Below are 22,749 nucleotides of genomic sequence, written 5' to 3'. Positions count from 1 at the left end.
TCCTACATGGGGACCTGGTCCTGGAACACAGTTCGCCAAATAGCTGTATAATGCCCTCCCACCTCCTTCGGCTCTTTACTCAAATGCCACCTCCTCGGTAAGGCTTTTTTTTGGCTTCCTCATCACAGACCCCATTTCCTAGACCCCGCTCCACCTGGAGCACACACTAATGCACCCTGGTCTCCTCTGCTGCAGGGTGGCTCTCCTTGGATTTCCCCACAAGAAGTACTACGTATTTTAGTTATCTTGTTTCCTGCATTTCTCCCGCTGCTAGACGGACACATCTAAAAAGGCAAGATCCCCACACAGGAGATGTGGGTTTGATCCCTGGTCAGGGAACTAAGATCCCGCACGCAGCGGGGCAACTAAACCCGTGTTCCAACTAGAGCAAGCTTGAGAGCTGCAACAAAGACCTAGCACAGCCAAAAAAAAAAGACCCAAGAAACAAAAAACTCTGGGTGAAGAATCCCCTTGTCTTTCCTATAGATAAGCTAAGGCCCTCCACAGGGCACTGAGTAGACACAAGATACAGTAATATAATAGGTACAATATTATAATACAACTGCTTTTATATTGTGGGTAAAAAATGTTGCCTGCTATATATCAGTAAACAAAGGTTGTTGCAGCCATCAAGCCATCAATTACAGCCGCCCAACCGTGCACCCTGGAGGTGATTCAGGATTTGAGAGAAGCACAGGATTCTGGCCCCAGAGAATTGAGATCATAATCAAAGGAATGATTTCAATGAGCCCAGACTTGTGCATCTTCCCATACAAAGAAAAGCGCTAAATTCCTTAACCTGAGGTGTCTGGTTTTCCTTAATTAACAGTAACTTCTTGATGTTCTGACCACCTGGTCTTTGTTGCAAAAACTCCCTTATATCCTGGTTCCTCCTTCAGAGTGGTCTCTCAAAGTTATCTGAGATGTGCCCCAGGCTTGAAGTCCTCAATATGACCACAGAATAAAACACAGTTCTCAATTTTCAGATGGTGTAAAACTTTACAGTCAATAATATGAATAATTTCAAAAGTTATTAAAGCACTTTGGGACTATTGTTTCCCCATTAAGGCAACAAGATTATATCTAAGGTCTCCTGAAACATCTTTAGAAGCTTCCTCATTTTCCAGAAGAGGAAATGGGCTCTGATGCGTGAAGTGTGCCTTAAATTGCACATGCTGCTGCTAAGTCAGTAGCCCGCCAGGCTCCTCTGTCCATGGGAGTCTCCAGGCAAGAATACTAGAGTGGGCTGCCATTTCCTGAGGACCTGCTGAGACTGGGGATGCAAAGGAGACTGAGAATGTGCTTATCCTCAAGACGGCTCTTGGGGGAGGTGAGATAGGAAAACAAATGATGTCAGTACCAGGTGGTAAGTGCTGTAACAGAAGAATGGAAGATTCAGATAGAAGGTGGTACACGTTACTACACGTGTACACGCACTCACACACACACACACAGGTGGTACACAGGGCGTTTTGGGAGCCAGGAAGCAGAGGGCTCACCAATCAGGCATGTTCGGCTTTAGAAGATCCAAATAAACCAGGGAGTGCTGAGGCACTGACCTGATTAAACAGCTTAACTTGCTTCACGGAGGCACCACAGCATCAAGGGCCAGACTTTATCATCAGAGACTCCAACTCTTATTCTCATGAGTAATCTATGGATGACACGCAAGAGAAATGAAAACTAGCACTTTCTAAAATTCTGTGTGATTTTGTTGTCTCTGCTGTGCACCCACCAGTCAGGATTTTACTGACACTGTGTGAATTGGGTCTCTGAGCCCCCTAGAAGCTTTCTGCCTAAATCTCATCACTGGCTACCAATCCACCCAGGCTTCAGAGGGCAGGCTTTGGTTTCACAGAACAAGTCAACCTGAGCCCAAGTAGTTAAGGCAAACAGTGAGACTCTGATCTGGGATTGAGCATATGGAAGCCAATTAAAAAACACTACCCATGTCTAACAGAACCCAATTAATCTCTTTAATATAAGAATTGATTCTGTTTTATAGGATCAAGAAGGGAAACATGAACACAGCTAAAAAAAATAACAGACAAGCCCTGCTGGTCTGATTTGTGCTCAAGCAGAAAAATCATACAACCCTTTCAGATGCAACCCCTCTAAACCTCCAACCCCTGCTGCACTATTTTTGGCATACCATATAATTTCGTCTATATGACATTCTAGAAAAGATAAAGCAAAGCAGTTGCCAGTTTCTGACTTAGGGTAAGAGAATGTAAACTACAAAAGGGCGTAAAGAAATTGTAGGGTGATGGATGAATTCTGTATCTTGATCATGTTGGTGGGAAAATCATCATCATCTCTCTCTCACACACACACGGGCATAACAAAGGCATGTGTGTGTGCTAAGTTGCTTCAGCAGTGTCCAGCACTTTGCGGCCCCATGGCCGGTAGCCCCGCCAGGCTCCTTGGTCCATGAAATTTCCCAGGCAAGAACACTGGAATGAGTTGCCATTTCCTTCTCCAGGGGATCTTCCCAACCTAGGGATGGAACCCACGTCTCTTATGTCTCCTGCAATAGCAGGCAGGTTCTTCACTACTAGCACCACTTGGGAAGGCCCTGGTGGGAAAATCCTAAACTTCCAGCTCTTCCCAACCTCCCTTTCCCCCATGTCACATGTCCATACAAATGGGAAAATATATCCTCTTGAAGTATACAGCTGTATGCATTTTCCCACCATACAGCTATACTTAAAAGTGAAAGTGAAAGTCGCTTAGTCATGTCTGACTCTTTGCGACCCCACAGTTCATGGAATTCTCCAGGCCAGAATACTGGAGTGGGTAGCCTTTCCCTTCTCCAGGGGATCTTCCCAACCCAGGGATCAAACCCAGGTCTCCTGAATTGCAGGTGGATTCTTTATCAGCTGAGCCACCAGAGAAGCCCAAGAATACTAGACTGGCTAGTCTATCCATTCTCCAGCGGATCTTCCCAACCCAGGAATCAAACCGGGGTCTCCTGCATTGCAAGCAGATTCTTTACCAACTGAGCTATGAGGGAAGCCCTATGTATATACTTTATATATTTTCTCATATGTAGACATATTGTCATGGGGGGAGAGGGAGGGTAGGACAAACTGGAAGACTGGAAATGACAAATACATACTACCGTCTGTAAAATAGATAGCTAGCGGGAAGCTGCTATATATACAGCACAGGAAGCTCAGCTGGGTGCTCTATGAGGACCTAAAGGGATGGCATGGAGGTCCAAGGGGGAGGGGATATATGTATACATAAAGCTGATTCACTTTGCTGTACAGCAGAAATTAACACAACATTGTAAAGCAATTATACTCCAGTTTTTAAAAAAGGATATACTTTCCAATATATAAATTATACCTCCACTATCCTGACTTAAATGATTAAAGAAATTTATCGGAATAAATAAATTTAAATTAAAAAAAAAAAGACATTTATCAGAAAAAGCAAGTAGAAACCCAGGAGAGTCAAGCAAAAATATGGTATTTTGGGGGAAAACTATAGTTTTTATTTGTTGAAAATGTGGAACAGGTAATCTGACAACCTCCCCCGCTTCTCCATTTTAGCCTCAGGTTAGGGGCATGGCCCTGCCCTGACACAGAGTGGCCACCAACTCTAAGGACAAAGAATCCATCTTGAAGAAACAAAGAAAGTCAGAGCACCAACTGAGTCCCAAAGAGAAAAAGAAACATCAGAGGGTGAAGAAGACACCTTCAAAGTTGCATGCTTTTCAAGAGAGAGAGAGCCTTTGTCTCCCGCCAGTAACAGGCAGTGTGATGACACAGCAGACATGGATTTGGCCACCGCTGGGATCAGATGATGTCTCTTGAGGACAAAATCTACCCTGGGACACTCAGGGGAGAGACACTCAGCCAAGGAGAGACTGTGGGTGATTCGTCTCTGTGCTTGAAACCACACTGTGGTGAGTCGACCTATGTGAAGTGGACGTTGTTATGGGTCCAAACAGCTCAGCATCAGCAGTCCCACTTGCTTCAACCTTCCAGCACACTCCTCCTCCACACACAACAGGTGCACCGCCCCAACTGTCATCTGACAAGCGGTGCCATAAAACTACCTGCCCTAACATGCATCAGACTTCCGCCGAGGCTCCTGGGACAATTGAAGATTGTATCCTTCCCAAGACGTACAGTTATGTCATAAAAGCAACACATCATTTCTTTGAAGATACTGTCATTTATAACCAGATGTCATAAAATAGGTACAGATAACAGCATATTTATAGTCTTGAAAAAAAAAACTAAAGGACTGATGTAATATAGACAGGTCTGAGTTTACACATTAAACATTAGTATCTACTCTTTGATCATCATTGGGTGGAAATGTTTCTAAAATTTATCACACGCATCTCTGCTTTCTTAAGCACATTATAGTATTGCTCTTGAGATTTCAATAATCAATTCAATATATTTCAGTTCTATCAATTACAAGACTGTGTTCTATAATAAAACAAGGATGTCCAAACCAAGCATATGAAAATGTTGGCCACAATACTAAGGACATTAAAAGTTATTTCTGAGGGAGAACAAGATGGTGCAGGAGTAGGTGGATGTGGAGTACATCTCTCCACGGATACATCAGGAATACATCTTCAGACACAGAAGTGCATGCAGAACACCAGCTGAGAGAGGACAGGAGTACCTGACCAGAGGAAAGAATATACAGAACCATGCAAAACTCAGTAGGATGAAGGATCTAGGGGGAAAAACAGGAGTGTTACTAGGACTGGACCTGCCCTCGGCGGGTGGGGGAACTGAGGCAGGGGTCCGATCCCCACATCGGGGCAACTGTGTGAGTCAGAGGAGAACCATTTAAGGCCGAGAGTGAAACAGCTGATCTGTGGCAGCCTAAATGGAATGAGAATCAGACAGTCCTTGACGCAGCCATACGTACCCTGGATAGGGATGCAGATCCCCTGGAAGGCACAAGGGCTGGGAGCTGGAGTTTAGGGATTGTGGAGCAATCCCAGGGCTAGCGCTGCTGTTGACCACAGAGAGACAGATCAAGGGGATGTGAGGGAGGAGACTGTGGTGGGAAATGCCTGTGGAGGAAAACCAGGCAGCCATGGAAGCAAGGCAATACTGCTGAGTCATGAGCCACCACCAGAGCCTCTCAGAGCCCACACGCCAGCACTGAACTGCAGAGTAGGACCCCACCCAGGCTGCCCCTTTAAGTGCCTGATGCGCCAAACTACAGAGTAGGACCCCAGCCATGGGGCCCCTCTATGGGCCTGATGCGCCGAACAACAGAGAAGGACCCCAGGCAAGGGAGCCCTCTAAGTGTCTGAATGAGGGGAGCTACAGAGAAAGACTGGCCAAAGAGGCCTTCTGATCACCAGCTACAAGAGGCTCAAAAAAAGGGCCATAACTCCTGCAGCGGAGGCAGTCCATGTCCCTGCACACTTTGCACCACCAGGGTCCCTGCAAGCCAAGCAGCTGTATCACCTTCATGCAGAGCTGCCACAGGCAACAACAAAAAAAAAAACCCTTGAGTCTGTGCTCACAGGATTGCTTCGGTCGTGTCCAACTTGTTCCAATCCTGTAGACTGTGGCCTGCCAGGCTTCTCTGTCAGGGGGGTTCTCCAGGCAAGAATACTGGAGCGCATTGGCCAGTACTGGTTCCTATACCCTTCTAGAACACTATTATTTTCTGCTGCTGTAGCTGCCAACAGCCCTGAGTACTTGGTGCTGCCAGAACCCCTGCAACCCAAGCAGCTGCACCACCTCCACACCTGGCCCTCACAGGGGCAGACCCAAGCCCTCCAGGGCAGCCTCAGAAGCAAACCCCAGTAGATGACCCACATGTAGAGGTGGAAATAAAACCACAGTTGAAACTCAGGGGCAGTGTGGCTAAGGAAGAAGACCCAAAACCTTCCCATCAGCTGCACAAGCTGCAGATTAAATCCACACGATCAACTAGGCAGACTCTGTGTCTATGGAATACATAAAAGGACATTGAGAGCTCCCACAAAAGAAAACGCACTAGTTCTGATAGCTGTGGACACTGGAGGCAAGAACACACAGAAGTAGGACCAGACTAGAATCTGAGCTGCTCCCACAGCAGGTCCAGAGATCAGCACAGTGTTGGCGAGCATCCTAGGGAGGTGAGGCGGACTGTGACTCCCAGCGAGGGAAGGACTCTGACAGCAGTGACTCAAGAAAAACATTTATTATTCCTATGTTTGTACGTGTTCTATAGATTCTTTTGGATTTTTTTTTTCCTTTTTCTTTCTCCCTCTGTTGTAGTTGTCGAATTTCTTGGCACTATGAAATCTAATTAACCTTTCGAGCTTTTTTTTTTCCCCCCTCAGTCACATTTTTTTTTTTTATTGTAGTTATAAAACTTTGCCTCTATGTTGGGCTTTTGCAGCTCTGTGGAGTTTTCCTCTTTTTTCTTTCTTTCTTTCTCCTTTTTAAAGTTTTAAACTTCTTATTATTTTTTCTATATTTATTCCTTTGTTTGCTTTTCTTACTATTCTTTTCTGGTGCAGTTAACCTTTAATGTATATAAATCTTCTTTATCTACCTCTGTTTAACTTTGCACATCTGTTCTTTCTTTCTTTTCTTTCTTTCCTTTCCTCTTAACATATTTGTTAGTTTTATTTTCATTCCCCACTTGGCACCTTGCTTTAGTTTTGTTTTCCATTTTGTGCTTTAGTTAGTTTTATTCTTAACTGATAGATATAATTTTTGATTTCTCTGTTCAATGCATCAATCTACTGTACTTTATTTTTGTTGGACTGTTTTCACTTTGCTATGGGTGTATATGTATATGCGTATATTCCATTATTTTAATTACTATTTGCCTGATTTTGTAACTGCCATTTGTCTGAGGTTCATCTTTAGTTTCTCATTTTGGGGTATTTGTTTTAATCCCATTTAATGCCATAACAAACCACTTGTGGAATCTTTGATCCTGACCAGAGATCAAGCCCTGAGCCCTTGGAGTGGGAGCACTGACTCCAAGACCCTAGATTACCAGAGAACTAACCCTAGGGAGTATCAAATAGTGAGAACTCACACTAAGGAAACCACGTGAACACAAGCCCTGGCATCACCCAACCACCAGGATCACCCTGTGCAGGATGCCTCGCCTAAACAACAAACAAAACAAAAATACAAACCCAGTCATCAGCAGACAGGATTACCCCTCACTCAGCCTTGCCCATCAGAGGGAAAACAAACAGACAAAAAAACTCAGCACAAATCTCACCCTATAGGAAGCTTACCGAAACCACTGGACCAATCTTAGGACGGCAGAAACCAAAAGAAAGTAAGAATTCAACCTAGAAGCCTGGGAAAAGGAGACCTCAAACACAATAAGTTAAAAAACAAAAAACAAAAAAACTATATATATATAAAATGAAAAGGCAGAGAAATATTACACAAATGAAGGAACAAACTAGAAACACAGAAGTCCAAATAAATGAAGAGGAAATAGGCAAACTACCTGAAAAAAAATTCAGAATCATGGGAGTAAAGATGATCAAAAACGTTGAAAACAAAATGGAAAATATACAAGAATCAATTAACAAAGACCTAGAAGAATTAAAGAATAAACACACAAAGACAAACAACACAATTACTGAAATTAAAAATACTCTGGAAGGAATTAATAGCAGAATATCTGAAGCAGAAAAAGGAATCAGTGAGCTGGAAATAAAATGGTAGAAATAACTTCTGAAGAGCAGAATAAAGTAAAAAGAATGAAAACAACTGAGGATAGTCACAGAGACCTCTGGGACAATTACAGGGGTCCCAGAAGAAGAGGAGAAAAAAAAAAGGGTATGAGAAAATTTTTGAAGAAATTATAGTTGAAAATTTCCCCAACATGGAAAAAAATAGCCAATCATGTCCAAGAGGTGCAAAGGCTCCCATACAGAATAAGTCCAAGGAGAACACACCAAGGCACATACTAACCAAACTAACAAAAGCTAAACACAAAGAAAGAATACTAAAAGCAGAGGGAAAAGCAACAAGTAACATATAAGGGAAACTCCATACGTATAACAGCTGATCTTTCAGCAGAAATGCTGCAGGCCAGAAGGGAATGACAGGATATATTTAAAGTCCTGAAAGGGAATAATCTACAACTAAGATTACTGTACCCGGCAAGGATCTCATTCGAAATTGATGGAGAAATCAAAAGCTTGCCAGACAAACAAACGTTAAGAGAATTCAGTACCACCAAACCAGCTTTACAACAAATGTTAAAGGGACTTATATAGCCAAGAAATACAAAAGAAGGAAAAAGATCTACAAAATCAACCCCAAACAATTGAGAAAATGCCAATAGGAACATATATATCAACAATTACTTTAAATGTAAATGGATTAAATGCTCCAACCAAAAGACACAGACTGGTTGAATGGATACAAAAAAAAAAAAAAGACTCATATATATGCTGTCTACAAGAAACCCACTTCAGACCTAAAGACATGTATAGACTGAAAGTGACAGGATGGAAAAATACATTCCCTGCAAATGGGAAGCAAAAGAAAGCTGGAGTAGCAATCCTCATATCAGACAAGATAGACCTTAAAATAAAGATTACCAGAGATAAGGAAAGACACTACATAATGGTCAAGGGATCAATCCAAGAGGAAGACATAACAATTGTAAATATCTATGCACCCCACATAGGAGCACCTCAATACATAGGACAAACACGAAGAGATATAAAGGGAGAAATTGACAGTAACACAAAAATAGTAGGCAACATTAACACCCCACTCACTCTAACGGACAGATCATCAAAACAGAAAATGAATAAGAAAACACAAGTCTTAAATGATACATTAGATGAGATGGCTCTCACTGATATCTTCAGGACATTCCATCCAAATGCAGAAAAATACACCTTCTTCTCAAGTGCACACGGAACATTTTCCGGGATAGACCACATCTTGGGTCACAAATCAAACCTCAGTAAATTTAAGAAAGTTGAAATTATACCAAGCATCTTCTCACCACAATGCTTTGAGACTAGATATCAATTACAAGAAAAAACTGTGAGAAACACAAACTCATGGAGATTAAACAATATGTTTCTAAATAACCAACAGGTTACTGAAGAAATCAAAAAGGGAAATCAAAAAATTTCTAGAAACAAATGACAAAGAAAACACGATAATTCAAAACCTATGGGATGCAGCAAAAGCAGTTCTAGGAGGGAAGTTTATAGCAATACAATCCTACCTCAAGAAACAAGAGAAAACATTGAATAGACAGCCTAACTTTATGCCTAAAACGACTGGAAGAAGAACAAAAAAACCCAAAATTAGTAGAAGGAAAGAAATCATAAAGATCCGAGCAGAAATAAATGGAAAAGAAATGAAAGAAACAATAGTAAAGATTAATAAAACTAAAAGCTGGTTCTTTGAGAAGATAAACAAAATTGGCAAACCTTTAACCAGAGTCATCAAGAACAAAAGAGAGAAGAATCAAATCAACAAAATTAGAAATGAAAAAGGAGAGGTTACAACAGACAATGCAGAAATACAAAGGATTATGAGAGACTGTTATGAACAACTATATGGAAATAAAATGGATAACCTGGAAGAAATGGACAGATTCTTAGAAAAATTCAATCTTCCAAGACTGAACCAGGAAGAAATAGAAATTATGAAAAACCTAATCATAAGCACTGAAATTGAAGCTGTGATTTAAAAAATCTCCCAAAAAACAAAAGCCCAGGATTAGATGGCTTCACAGGAGAATTCTATCAAACACTCAGAGAAGAGCTAATGCCTATCCTTCTAAAACTCTTTCAAAAAAGTACAGAGGAAGAAACATACCCAAACTCATTATACGAGGCCACCATCACCCTGATACCAAAACCAGACAAAGGCAGCACAAGCAAAGAAAACTACAGGCCAATATCACTGTTGAACATAGATGCAAAAATCCTCAAAAAAATTTTAGCAAACAGAATTCAGCAACACTTCAAAAAGCTCATACATCATGATCAAGTTGGGTTTATTCCAGGGATGCAAGGATTATTCAACATATGCAAATCAATCAATGTGATACGCCATATTAACAAATTGAAAGATAAAAACCATATGATCATCTCAATAGATGCAGAAAAAGCCTTTGACAAAATTCAGCACCCATTTACGATTAACTCTTCAAAAAATGGGCATAGAAGGAATCTACCTCAACATAATAAAGGCCATAGATGATAAGCCTACAGCAATTATTCTCAATGGTGAAAAACTGAACACATTCCCCCTAAGATCAGGAACAAGACAAGGGTTTCCACTTTTATTATTATTTTATTACCACTATTATTCAACATAGTTCTGGAAGTCCTAGCTACAGCATCAGAGAAGAAAAAGAAATAAAAGGAATCCAGATTGGAAAAGAAGTAAAGCTCTTACTATTTGCAGATGACATGATATTGTACATAGAAAACCCTAAAGATAGTATCAGAAAATTACTAGAGCTAATCAGTGAATTTTAAAACGTTGTAGGATGCAAAATCAATACACAGAAATCACTTGCATTTCTATATACTAAGAAAGAAATATCAGAAAGATTTTAGGAAAATTAAAGAATCAATCCCATTCACCATTGCAACAAAAAGAAATATATAGGAATAAACTTACCTAAAGAGACAAAAGAACTGTACACAGAAAATTATAAAACACTAATGAAAGAAATCTAAGATGACATAAACATATTCCATGTTTCTGGGTAGAAAGAATCAATATTGTGAAAATGACTATACTACCAAACACAATCTACAGATTCAATGTGACCCCTATCAAATTACCAATGACATTTTTCACAGAACTAGAAGAAAAAATTTCACAATTCATATGGAAACACAGAAGACCCAGAGTAGCCAAAGCAGTCTTGAGAAAGAAGAATGGAGCTGGAGGAATCAACCTTCCTGACTTCAGATTATACTACAAAGCTACAGTCATCAAGACAGTATGGTACTGGCACAAAAATAGAAACATAGACCAATGGAACCAGACAGAAAACCCAGAAATAAACTCATGTAACTATGGATACCTTATATTTGATAAAGGAGGCAAGAGCAGCCTCTTGGGCAAAGACAGCCTCTTCAATAAATGGTGCTGGAAAAATTGAACAGCTACATGTAAAAGAATGAAATTAGAACACTTCCTAATACCATACACAAAGATAAACTCAAAATGGATTAAAGACCTAAATGTAAGACCAGAAACAAACTCTTAATAGGAATATGCAGGCAGGAATACACTTGCTGACACAAATCAAAGTAAGATCCTCTAAGATCCACCTCCTACTGCTGCTACTGCTAAGTCACTTCAGTCGTGTCCGACTCTGTGTGACCCCATAGACAGCAGCCTACCAGGCTCCCCCATCCCTGGGATTCTCCAGGCAAGAACACTGGAGTGGGTTGCCATTTCCTTCTCCAATGCATGAAAGTGAAAAGTGAAAGTGAAGTTGCTCAGTTGTGTCCGATTCTTAGCGACCCCATGGATTGCAGCCTACCAGGCTCCTCCATCCATGGGATTTTCCAGGCAAGAGTACTGGAGTGGGGTGCCATTAACAAAAGTAAACAAGTGGGACCTGATTAAACTTAAAAGCTTTTGCATAACAAAAGAAACTATAAGCAAGGTGGAAGGACAACCCTCAAAATGGGAGAAAATAATAGCAAATGAAACAACTGACAAAGGATTAATTTCCAAAATATACAAGCAGCTTATATAACTCAATGACAGAAAAACAAACAACCCAATCAAAAAGTGGGGAAAAGACCTAAACAGACATTTCTCCAAAGAAGACATACAGATGGCTAACAAATGCATGAAAAGATGCTCAACATCGCTCATTATTAGAGAAATACAAATCAAAACTACAATGAGATATCATCTCACCCTGGTCAGCATGGCCATCATCAAAAAGTCTACAAACAATAAATGCTGGAGAGGGTGTGGAGAAAAGGGGAAGCTCTTGCACTGTTGGTGGGAAAGTAAATTGATACAGCCACTATGGAAGACCATGGTATGGAGATTCCTTAAAAAATTAGGGATAAAACCACCATATGACCCAGCAATCCCACTCCTAGGCATATACCCTGAGGAAACCAAAATTGAAAAAGACACATGTATCCCATTGTTCACTGCACCACTATTTCCAACAGCTAGAACATGGAAGCAACCTAGATGCCCATCAACAGACGAATGGGTAAAGAAGTTGTGGTACATATAAGAAACACATTTGAGTCAGTTATAGTGAGGTGGATGAACATAGAACCTATTATACAGAGTGAAGTGAGTCAGAAAGAGAAAGATAAATATCGTATTCTAAGGCATATATACATAATCTAGAAAAATGGTACTGAAGAATTTACTTACAGGGCAGCAGTGGAGAAACAGAGATAGAGAATAGACATATGGATATGGGGAGAGGGGAGGAGAGGGTGAGATGTACGGAAGGAGTAACCTGGAAGCTTACATTACCATATGTAAAATAGATAGCCAACAGGAATTTGTTGTACGGCTAAGAAACTCAAACAGGGGCTCTGTATCAACCTAGAGGAGTAGGATTGGGAGGGAAGTTCAAGGGAGTGGGTATATGTATACCTATGGCTGATTCATGTTGAGGCTTGATAGAAAACAACAAAATTCTGTAGAGCAATTATCCTTCAATAAAAAAATAAGTTTAAAAATTACTTATCTTTGTACTCATATATTTGTACTGTTCAGTCACTAAGTCATGTCCAGCACATTGCAATCCCATAGACTGTATCACTTCAGGCTTCCCTGTCCTTCACTATCTCCCAGAGTTTGCTCAAACTCATGTCCATTGAGTTGGTGATGGTGATCCAACCATCTCATCCTCTGTTGTCCCCTTCTCCTCCTGCCCTTGACCTTTCCCAGCATCAGGGTCTTTTGCAATGAGTCAGCTCTGCACAACAGGTGGCCAAAGTATTGGAGCTTCAGCTTTAGTCCTCTCAGTGAATATCCAAGGTTGATTTCCTTGTGGGAGGGGTGTTATTTCTGTTTATGCAACTAAAAAATAATTACCTGAGTAATTCTATATTAGTTTGCTCGGGCCGCCACAACAAAGTCCCACAGACTGGGTGATTAAAACCAAGAAATGTATTTGCTCCCAGTTCTGGGGGCTGGAAGTCCAAGATCAAAGGGTCTACAAAGTTGGTTTCTTCTGAGGCCACTTCCCTCGGCTTATAGACAGCCACTTTCTCACTGGCTCCTCATTTTAACTTCATTACCTCTTTAAAGGCCCTACCTCTAAACATACACGTTGAACTATGGGGATGATGACTTCGACTTCCAAATCTGGGGAAACCGGATGCATCTGGAAACAACCTCCTATGCCCAGATACCAGGCGCAACTCAAGTTCTTAATTCAGACACGTCTGGATTCAGAGGGCCTCCCTGGTGGCTCAGACGATAAAGAATCTGCCTGCAATGTGAGCGTATTCTTGCCTAGAGAATTCCATGGACAGAGGAGCTTGGTGGGCTACAGTCCATGGGGTCCAAAGAGTCGGACACTGGATTCAAATCAAGGGCCAATCACTTCTAGCTCTGTGATCTAGTTAGAGACGTCACTCAAGCAAAACTTCTGCCTCAGCCTCTGTAAAGTGAGTATAATGACGACACCTCATCACTTCCTGGCAATACACGGAAGGTAATCCGTGGAAACACTCCCTGGCACACAGGATCCTTTTATTTTCCTGGTTTCTAAGGTATATACCTTTTCATGACCTTTCACTTAGGTTTGCCTAGAGCTGTGCCTTTCCTGTCTTTAGCTGTTACAGGCTTGAAAACCAGATCATTTAACTTGTTAGAATTAGTATAAAGGCTCAGAAGCAAGGCCAAAGCCTTTCCTGCAAAGAAAGAACAGAAACTTCTGTGTGTGGGATATCAGATCTCTCTTCTGACTGCCAGTTTACTTGCTTGTTTCTGGTGGAATTCCTGTCCTTGTCATTTCTTCTCTAGACAAAATACATAGATTCACCACACATTTTAAATAAGGTAATCCCAATGGGAAGTGTAACTTTGTTACCATTAAAAAAAGTGTCACAAATTTGACCAAACCTAGTGACATCCTATAATAATCATTTGTTCTAGAAGCAGCTGTGGGTGGCAGTACGTAATTTAAATATAGCAAACCACTTAAAAAACCACAAAGAAACCTGAAGAGCTAAACTGTCTTCTAGAAAGTTTTCTAAAAAGAAGTCAGGCACTTAGAACTCCTCTGACTGAACCGTTTCTTCCAAGCATTATTTTAAGCAGGTATTAGCAAACTTTCGGCAATGGCACCCCACTCCAGTACTCTTGCCTGGAGGAGGAGCCTGGTAGGCTACAGTCCATGGGGTCACTAAGAGTCAGACACAACTGAGTGACTTCACTTTCACTTTTCACTTTCATGCACTGGAGAAGGAAATGGCAACCCACTCCAGTGTTCTTGCCTGGAGAATCCCAGGGACAGGGGAGCCTGGTGGGCTGCCGTCTATGGGGTCGCACAGAGTCGGACACCACTGAAGCAACTTAGCAGCAGCAGCAGCAGCAAACTTTCTACAAAAGGTTGGACAGTAAATATTTCATGTCCCGCAGCCCTCTGGTTTCTGTCACAACTACTCAACTCTGCCACTGCAGGTGGAAAACAACTGTAATACAGAAGAAAATGGGTGTGTGCCTGTGCATCTGTAAAATTTGTTTATGGACACTGAGATGTGATTTTCATAGAACTTTAACAGATCAGGAAGTACTTTTTTCCTTTTGACTTTTTAGAAAGCTGTTTGAAAATGTAAAAACCATTCTTAGGAGACACAAAAACAGGTGATGGGTCAGACTTGGCCCAGAAGTCACAGTTTACCCATCCCTATGGAGGTGAGAGTTGGACTGTGAAGAAGGCTGAGCGCCGAAGAACTGATGCTTTGGAACTGTGGCGTTGGAGAAGACTCTTGAGAGTCCCTTGGACAGCGAGGAGATCCAACCAGTCCGTTCTGAAGGAGATCAGCCCTGGGATTTCTTTGGAAGGAATGATGCTAAAGCTGAAACTCCAGTACTTTGGCCACCTCATGCAAAGAGTTGACTCATTGGAAAAGACTCTGATGCTGGGAGGGATTGGGGGCAGGAGGAGAAGGGGACGACAGAGGATGAGATGGCTGGATGACATCACGGACTCGATGGACGTGAGTTTGAGTGAACTCCGGGAGTTGGTGATGGACAGGGAGGCCTGGCGTGCTGCGATTCATGGGGTCGTAAAGAGTCGGACACAACTGAGCAACTGAACTGAACTGAACTGATTCTATTCTAAAGGCTCAAATAAGTATTTGCTGTTAGTGATAATACATTTCTCCTTCTGAAAATAATTTGAAGACTAAGGATCCATCAGGTATCTCCTATTACCTTTTCCGTCTTTCTCTTTTTGAAAAATACCAATGCTATCACCCTGGCTAAAACAAAGGCCACTGTAAAACAAGGTAAATTAAGTTCCTTTTCTGAGTTCTTTAAATACAAGTTTCAAAACATCTCTTCGTAAACACTGATAAGGCAGCATGCTACCAATGGCAGAAAGGAGGACTCAGCAATTGTGTGAGCCCCATGCTCACAAAGCAGCAAAGGTCGTAAACTGCATTCCCATCATCCACCATCATGATAGACCCCTGTTTAGGGGAATGAATAAAGAAACAAATGTGGGACTTCCCTGGTGGTCCAGTGGGTAAAAAGTTGCCTTGCATGCAGGAGACTGGGGTTCGATCCCTGGTCAAAGAACTAAGATTCCACATGAGGAGCAACTAAACCCAAATACTGCACTACTGAACCCACACACCACAACTGGAGAGTCCATGGGTAGCGGGGAAAGATCCTGCATGATGAAAAGAAGATCCCATGTGCTGCTAAGACCTGATACATCCAAATAAATAAACAAATAAAATTGGTAGAAAAAGAAGCAAATCATAGTAACTGACATGACAAACTCTTCTTAAGAACGAATGAGATCAATCATCATTTTATCTGGCTACTAAAGACAACTTTAATAAAAGTGACTTCTCACTCTCCAAGCATCACCTCAAAGGTGCGTGCACCTCAACACGTGCATGCACACACTCAGTCGTGTTCAACTCTTTGCGATCCCATGGACTATAGTCCGCCAGGCTCCTCTGTCCATGGAATTTCCCAGACAAGAATACTGGAGTGGGTTGCCATTTCCTATTTCTGGGGATCTTCTTGACCCAAGGATGGAACCTCTGTCTGTTGCATCTCCTCCACTGGCAGGCGGATTTTTTAACACTGTACCACCTGGGAAGTTCTAAGTGGGAAATAGCTGAGTCTAAAATAACCTCTGAGAAATGGAATTTTCCCTGCCATAACAGTAAAGAAGGACATCATCAGCCACTGCAGCCAGCATGGAGCGTGAGCTGGTGAGGAAACTCAGGATGGGAGTACAGGGTACTGGCCCGAGATGATAGATGAGGCACATATCAAAGTCATGATTTCCATGAGCCCAGACTCTTGCATCTTCCCATACCTAGACAAGTACTAAATTCTTTAACCTGAGATATCTGGTTTTCCTTTAATTCATAGCGTTAATCTTTTGATGTTCAAGGCCCTTGGTTGCAAAACTTCTACATAACCTGGCTCCCCCTCTTGCCTCCTCAGAGCAGTTCTCTCACGGTCGCTTGAGATGCTGTCTCCTGGGCTTGAAGTCCTAAAAATTCCCACCAAGTGAAACATAACTCTCAACTTTTAGATTGTGAATATTTCTTAAGTCCACATCTCCTTCCCTTTGAAAAAGTGAAACTGTACTTTTTCCATCCTCATGATTTCTATGTGGATGTTGCTATATCTTTTTTTTTTTTAATCAAAAAGTAAAGAGATGTTAAATGATTTTCTGGAAATTATTCAGAGTCTTTGGCAGAGAAGAGAATGAAAAGAACATGACTGAATTATCAACTCAAGGCTTCTTTCAAACAGACCATGAAGACTTTACCCACTTCTTTCCAAAAATGGAAGCTTGTGTCTTCTGGGATGAGAAGGTTCTGCCATAAAATGTTCATGTTCCGTATTATGACGATGACTACCAAGAACCACATTTTTGTAACAGGAATTGTTATCATTCTGGCCAGGCCAAGAGCTGACCACACTGATTGACTGGGCAATGATAATCTCTGTGAGTTGCCATCCACTATGGTGGAAGAGTTAAAAAAAAAAAATTACAGCATGTCTAGGGGATGGACAAGTCATTAAGAATCTGCCTTCCAACGCAGCAGATGCAGGTTCAATCCCTGGTTAGGGAACTAAGATCCCACACGGCATGAGGCAACCAAGCCCAAGTGCCTTAAAAAAGACCTAGCACAGCAAAAATAAAAAACAAATTTTAAAAATTAAAATAAAAAAAAAACTACCTGAAGAAAAGCATAAACCACAATTCCAATTGATTTGAGTTGCCTGGTACTTTTCTGGAAAACACTTTGCTGGTAAGGAAGTATAATGTATTGACTAAAAATCACCTGATCCTCTGCTACAAAACCAGTAAACACATGGAACATCAAACATGGCAGAGGATGAGTCAATACAAAACCAGGGGATGGGTCAATACAAGCCAAGAGAAGAGTATCTGTTTCAGAATACAATTCTACATTTTAATAGAATTCTATTTGAATCAATAATTTCTATTTTATCAATAACAAGAATTCATTGCTTTGCTAATTTTACAAACCAAGAGGCAATCCTTTTTCATCTAGTTTATCCTTAAGTGCTCCTTGCACTGATTTCCTAAATGAACTCTTGTTTTGTCTGAATACATACTTTCTTAGGAACTACAATGCAATTTGAATACCAATAATAAGACATCTTTCTCCATCTTTTTTTTAAACAAGAACTGTGGGTTTTAGTAATTGAAAAAAGGGACAGAAGGGAATCTGGGAAATAATAGTCTGTTCAAGATGTAAACTAACATATTTGACATTTAACTACGTGCCCGTGATGTTGAGATTATACATGGGCTGTGTCAGTGATGAAGTGTGCTGCCCAGGAGCAGCAAACCTGTCCTTTTCCTCATAACACTGTCCTTACTCTGTTACTTAGAAAGTACTAAAAGTTATCATCATTCTCCATAATATTTACCCAACATTGTGACCCAGTTGTAGATCTTCTGCAGCTCTGTGAAACCACTTGCTTTTGCACAGAAAAAAACGATTCCCAATTTAGCACATACTCCAAGGAAAGGCACCCTGAGTTCTGGGGAACAGAGCCAGGAAAGACAAAGAAAGCAGAACTGGTCGAGGAGGGGAGGGAAAAAAAAAAGCTCAAGAGGACTGCTGGAAAAGTTAAAAAGTAACATAACAGGTCTGTCTTAAGGCTACTTTTAAAAAGTGTCTCAATACAAACTAGAATTCTACTTCTTTGTATTGCAGGGCAAATTCAAGTCAGTTTAGTAATTCACCCCACACTTCTGAATCACTGTTTCACAGGATACCTGGATGGCTTACCACTATTCATTACCAAATAACTACCAGAACAATCAGCTGGGTTTAGCCCAAGGGGATTATAAAGAAACCGCGAGAGGCAGAGAGGGGGTGGGGAGAAGGAAGAGTCCGAGAAACGGAAAGCTGATTCACCTGTAAAGGTGGGGGTGGGGTACCACACGTCCCTGGCAGGGAAATCACAAGGCTTAGGTTCCAGGACGTCGCTGGCAACTAGGAAGCCGGTGACCTTGTGGAAGCCAAGACGGACTGTTCAAAGAACTGATCTGCGCTGGATGCTCGAGACCACTTTCCGGGGTCCAAATTCCAATGGATAACAACTCCCCTTAGGTGTCTGTGCCCCACTTAGCCATGGCTGGGACAACTCAGCCTTCTCCACCCAACGTGGCACAGTTACGACGCCCTGAGGCGTAGGGACGGCCTTCGCCCGCCCCCAGGACACCCACCATTCGCCAATGTGCCGCCAGGTAAGCCATGCGAACCAAGTGGTGCTTGGAAGTTGAAGGGTGGCCTCGGACACGAAAAGTTGGAAAACCCAAAAACTGCTGAATCAGGGTGCCCCCATTTTGCCTGCTCACGGGCTATCGGATGCTCCTTTCCCTCACCCCTCCTCCCGCTCCGAAAAGAAATCGGATCCGCCTTTGCGCTCAAAGGTCACCTGCGAAGAGCAGAATGATGTCACTCGGCTTACCCTGAAAGGGCCCCCACGTAGGAAAGAGCCGAAACACCACCGTATCAAGAAAAGACAGGCTCCCTCAGGAAAGTGACCCTTCAGCGCGTTAAAGGTTCGGCAGCCTTCCGCCGCCGAGACGCGGGCGGGAGGAAGGTGAGCGCCCTCGGAGCACCCGAGAGTTTCCATCAGCCCCGGCCTCACCGCGCGGCCGCCAGGACTGCACGACTCCAAGAGGGCAGTTCGAGGTAGTGTCGCGAACCAAAGAAGGCAGCCCAGGGAGGGGACCCCTGCTGCTGCCCAGGCTGAAGGTTTAGGGACCACGATCCAAGAGCTCCGGGAGGCCACCCCCAAGTTCTAAGGCCACCTCGCCGGCTTCCGGCGCCGCGGAGCCGGTCCCCCGCGAGCAGCGCCGGAGGAGCACAGGGACAGAGGGCGGAAAGGGGCAGGCGGATCGAAGGGCCGATCGGGGGTCGGGGGCGCGGGGCGGGCCTCCTACCTGTGGTGGAGAGCACGGTGCTGGCGAAGAAGAGCGCGGAGGTGAAGTCCCAGTTCCAGTTCCCCGAGGCGTTGCTGAGCACGGACACGCCGTAGTTGCTGGCCTCCAGCACCCGGCCCAGGAACTGCTCGAGCTGCGGCTCCGACAGGCACTCGTGCTCCTCCAGGAAGCGCCGCTTCAGCTTGCGCAGCTCCTGGCGCAGCAGGTCCTCATAGGGCAGCTCTACCGACGAGAAGACCACCGCGCCGAAGACCAGGTACAGCAGGTAGCCGAGCACCAGGAAGCCGAAGCACCAGGCCGAGCGGTGCCGCTCCACCAGGCGCACGCACGAGCTGCCGGCCAGGGACTGCAGCATCTTCCCCGCCGCCCTGCCGCAAGGCCCGCGCTGCACACCGGACCGCCGCTCGCCGGATGCCCGCCGCCCCCTCGGGCCCGCCCCGCTGCCCGCCCGCGCGCTCCGCCCGCAGCGCCTGCTGCCCGCGATTGGCTTGCCGCTCTGGAGAGCTTTTCCTCCCTTCTTTTCCTGTTTCCTTGCAAACAGAAGGGCCCAGATGATGTGGCGCTGACGTGGTGACGGGCTCAGGTAATCAGAGAGTCGCCCCAAACCGCCGGGCAAACTTGGAGGCTGAGCTGGGGGCTGCGCGCGCTGCCTGGCAGCGTCCGCCCTGGGCTCCGCCCCCCGGGCCTCTAGGAGCCCCGCCCTTTCTCGCCCCGCCCCCGGGCTCCTCCAGCTACCCGCCGGGGTTCACCCACCCGGCGCACCAGAGTGCACGCGGCGGGGTGGGAGGAACGAAGGGAGGGAGTGTGGGTGGTGTACATTTATAGGCTCCGCGCTGGAGGTCAGTGTGGGTGTCGGTGTGTGTGTGGGTGCGTGTACACCTCTGGGCTGTGCGCTGTGGACCCAGGCCCCTGGTTCCCAGCTACACACTTTCCCACCTATTTCTTCTTAATCAAAGCCACAGTTACAACAAAGCAAGTGCTGGGATGGATACTTTCCCTCTTCTTTTACTGGCCTAAGGATTGAGCGATCTGATGATGGTGAAAATACCGGCATCCTGGAATCTCAAGGTTGGCAGGCACCTTGAACCTGAAGAGTACGGCAGAGTTTTGGACGTCACACTTCTGAATCCTAATTCTTTAAAACATGAAGAGTGAAGAAAGGTCCCAGTATGCCAACTACCAGAAGCAACTGAGCTTTCCCAAGTGGCATTTCTTTTCAAGGGAACGCCCTTACTGTGGGTGAGAGTCAAAGTCCGTGTACCGTTTTTACAAAGGCCCTTTGAAGACAGGTTTCAATTATGTGCTCTGACTCCATGATGTGTCCTAAGAAAAAAATAACCTGGGAGGCAAAGATTTATAGACAAGGCTATATATAGATACATAAACAATATATATCTATATTATATATGAAGTAATGAAGAGTCAGGAACAACTGAACTATTCCAAAATAGAGGAATGGTTAAATACATTATCAGATCAGATCAGATCAGTTGCTCAGTTGTGTCCGACTCTGCGACCCCATGAACCGCAGCACTCCAGGCCTCCCTGTCCATCACCAACTCCCGGACTTCACTCAGACTGACGTCCATCAAGTCAGTGATGCCATCCAGCCATCTCATCCTCTGTCGTCCCCTTCTCCTCTTGCCCCCAATCCCTCCCAGCATCAGAGTCTTTTCCAATGAGTCAACTCTTCCCATGAGGTGGCCAAAGTACTGGAGTTTCAGCTTTAGCATCATTCCTTCCAAAGAAATCCCAGGGCTGATCTCCTTCAGAATGGACTGGTTGGATCTCCTTGCAGTCCAAGGGACTCTCAAGAGCCTTCTCCAACACCACAGTTCCAAAGCATCAATTCTTCACTGCTCAGCCTTCTTCACAGTCCAACTCTCACATCCATACATGACCACAGGAAAAACCATAGCCTTGACTAGACGAACCTTTGTTGGGAAAGTAATGTCTCTGCTTTTGAATATGCTATCTAGGTTGGTCATAACTTTCCTTCCAAGGAGTAAGCATCTTTTAATTTCATGGCTGCAATCACCATCTGCAGTGATTTTGGAGCCCAGAAAAATAAAGTCTGACACTGTTTCCACTGTTTCCCCATCTATTTCCCATGAAGTGATGGGACTGGATGCCATGATCTTAGTTTTCTGAATGTTGAGCTTTAAGCCAACTTTTTCACTCTCGACTTTCACCTTCATCAAGAGGCTTTTGAGTTCCTCTTCACTTTCTGCCATAAGGGTGGTGTCATCTGCATATCTGAGGTTATTGATATTTCTCCCGACAATCTTGATTCCAGATTGTGTTTCTTCCAGTCCAGCGTTTCTCATGATGTACTCTGCATATAAGTTAAATAAACAGGGTGACAATATACAGCCTTGACGTACTCCTTTTCCTATTTGGAACCGGTCTGTTGTTCCATGTCCAGTTCTAACTGTTGCTTCCTGACCTGCATACAAATTTCTCAAGAGGCAGATCAGGTGGTATGGTATCCCTATCTCTTTCAGAATTTTCCACAGTTTATTGTGATCCACACAGTCAAAGGCTTTGGCATAGTCAATAAAGCAGAAATAGATGTTTTTCTGGAACTGTCTTGCTTTTTCCACGATCCAGTGGATGTTGGAAATTTGATCTCTGGTTCCTCTGCCTTTTCTAAAACCAGCTTGAACATCAGGAAGTTCACGGTTCACATATTGCTGAAGCCTGGCTTGGAGAATTTTGAGCATTACTTTACTAGCGTGTGAGATGAGTGGAACTGTGGAGTATATAGGTGACATTTATTTCTTTGACATTTTTTAATTTTTTTATTTTTCAAATTTTCTAGAAAAACCTTTTTTTTTTTTTTTTAAAGCTATGTGCTATGTGACTTTCGGGATCTTAGTTCCTTGACCAGGGATTGAACTTGCACCCTCAACAATGAAAGCACAGAGTCCTAACCACTGGACCACCAGGGAATTCCTGACAGTGAACCTATTTTTATAATTCAAAGAAACATTAAAAATAAACAAAATTATTTAGTAGAATTCCTATGTGCCTACTTTAAGAAATTTAAAAAAATAACAAAATGAAAAACACTTTGTGTTCACTTACTTAGAAATTTTCATGGAAATCTTTAAC

At 43.3% G+C, this 22,749-nt stretch overlaps 1 protein-coding gene across 1 annotated transcript in view; it reads right to left on the bottom strand.

Moving 5' to 3' along the window:
- The window catches only part of KCNK1 (potassium two pore domain channel subfamily K member 1), a 67,278-nt gene extending 46,959 nt beyond the window's left edge, over positions 1–20,319 (bottom strand). The window contains exon 1 of the mRNA XM_061404847.1: positions 19,636–20,319. Within this exon, the coding sequence (XP_061260831.1) occupies positions 19,636–19,990 (355 nt within the window). The 5' untranslated portion in view covers positions 19,991–20,319. The remainder of the gene's footprint in view (positions 1–19,635) is intronic.
- Positions 20,320–22,749: the final 2,430 nt, after the last annotated feature.

This window comes from Bos javanicus, chromosome 28 (assembly GCF_032452875.1).
Source record: "Bos javanicus breed banteng chromosome 28, ARS-OSU_banteng_1.0, whole genome shotgun sequence".
NCBI lineage: Eukaryota > Metazoa > Chordata > Mammalia > Artiodactyla > Bovidae > Bos > Bos javanicus.
Note: the sequence above shows the minus strand (reverse complement) of the source record. Positions and strands in the feature narration are given on the sequence as shown.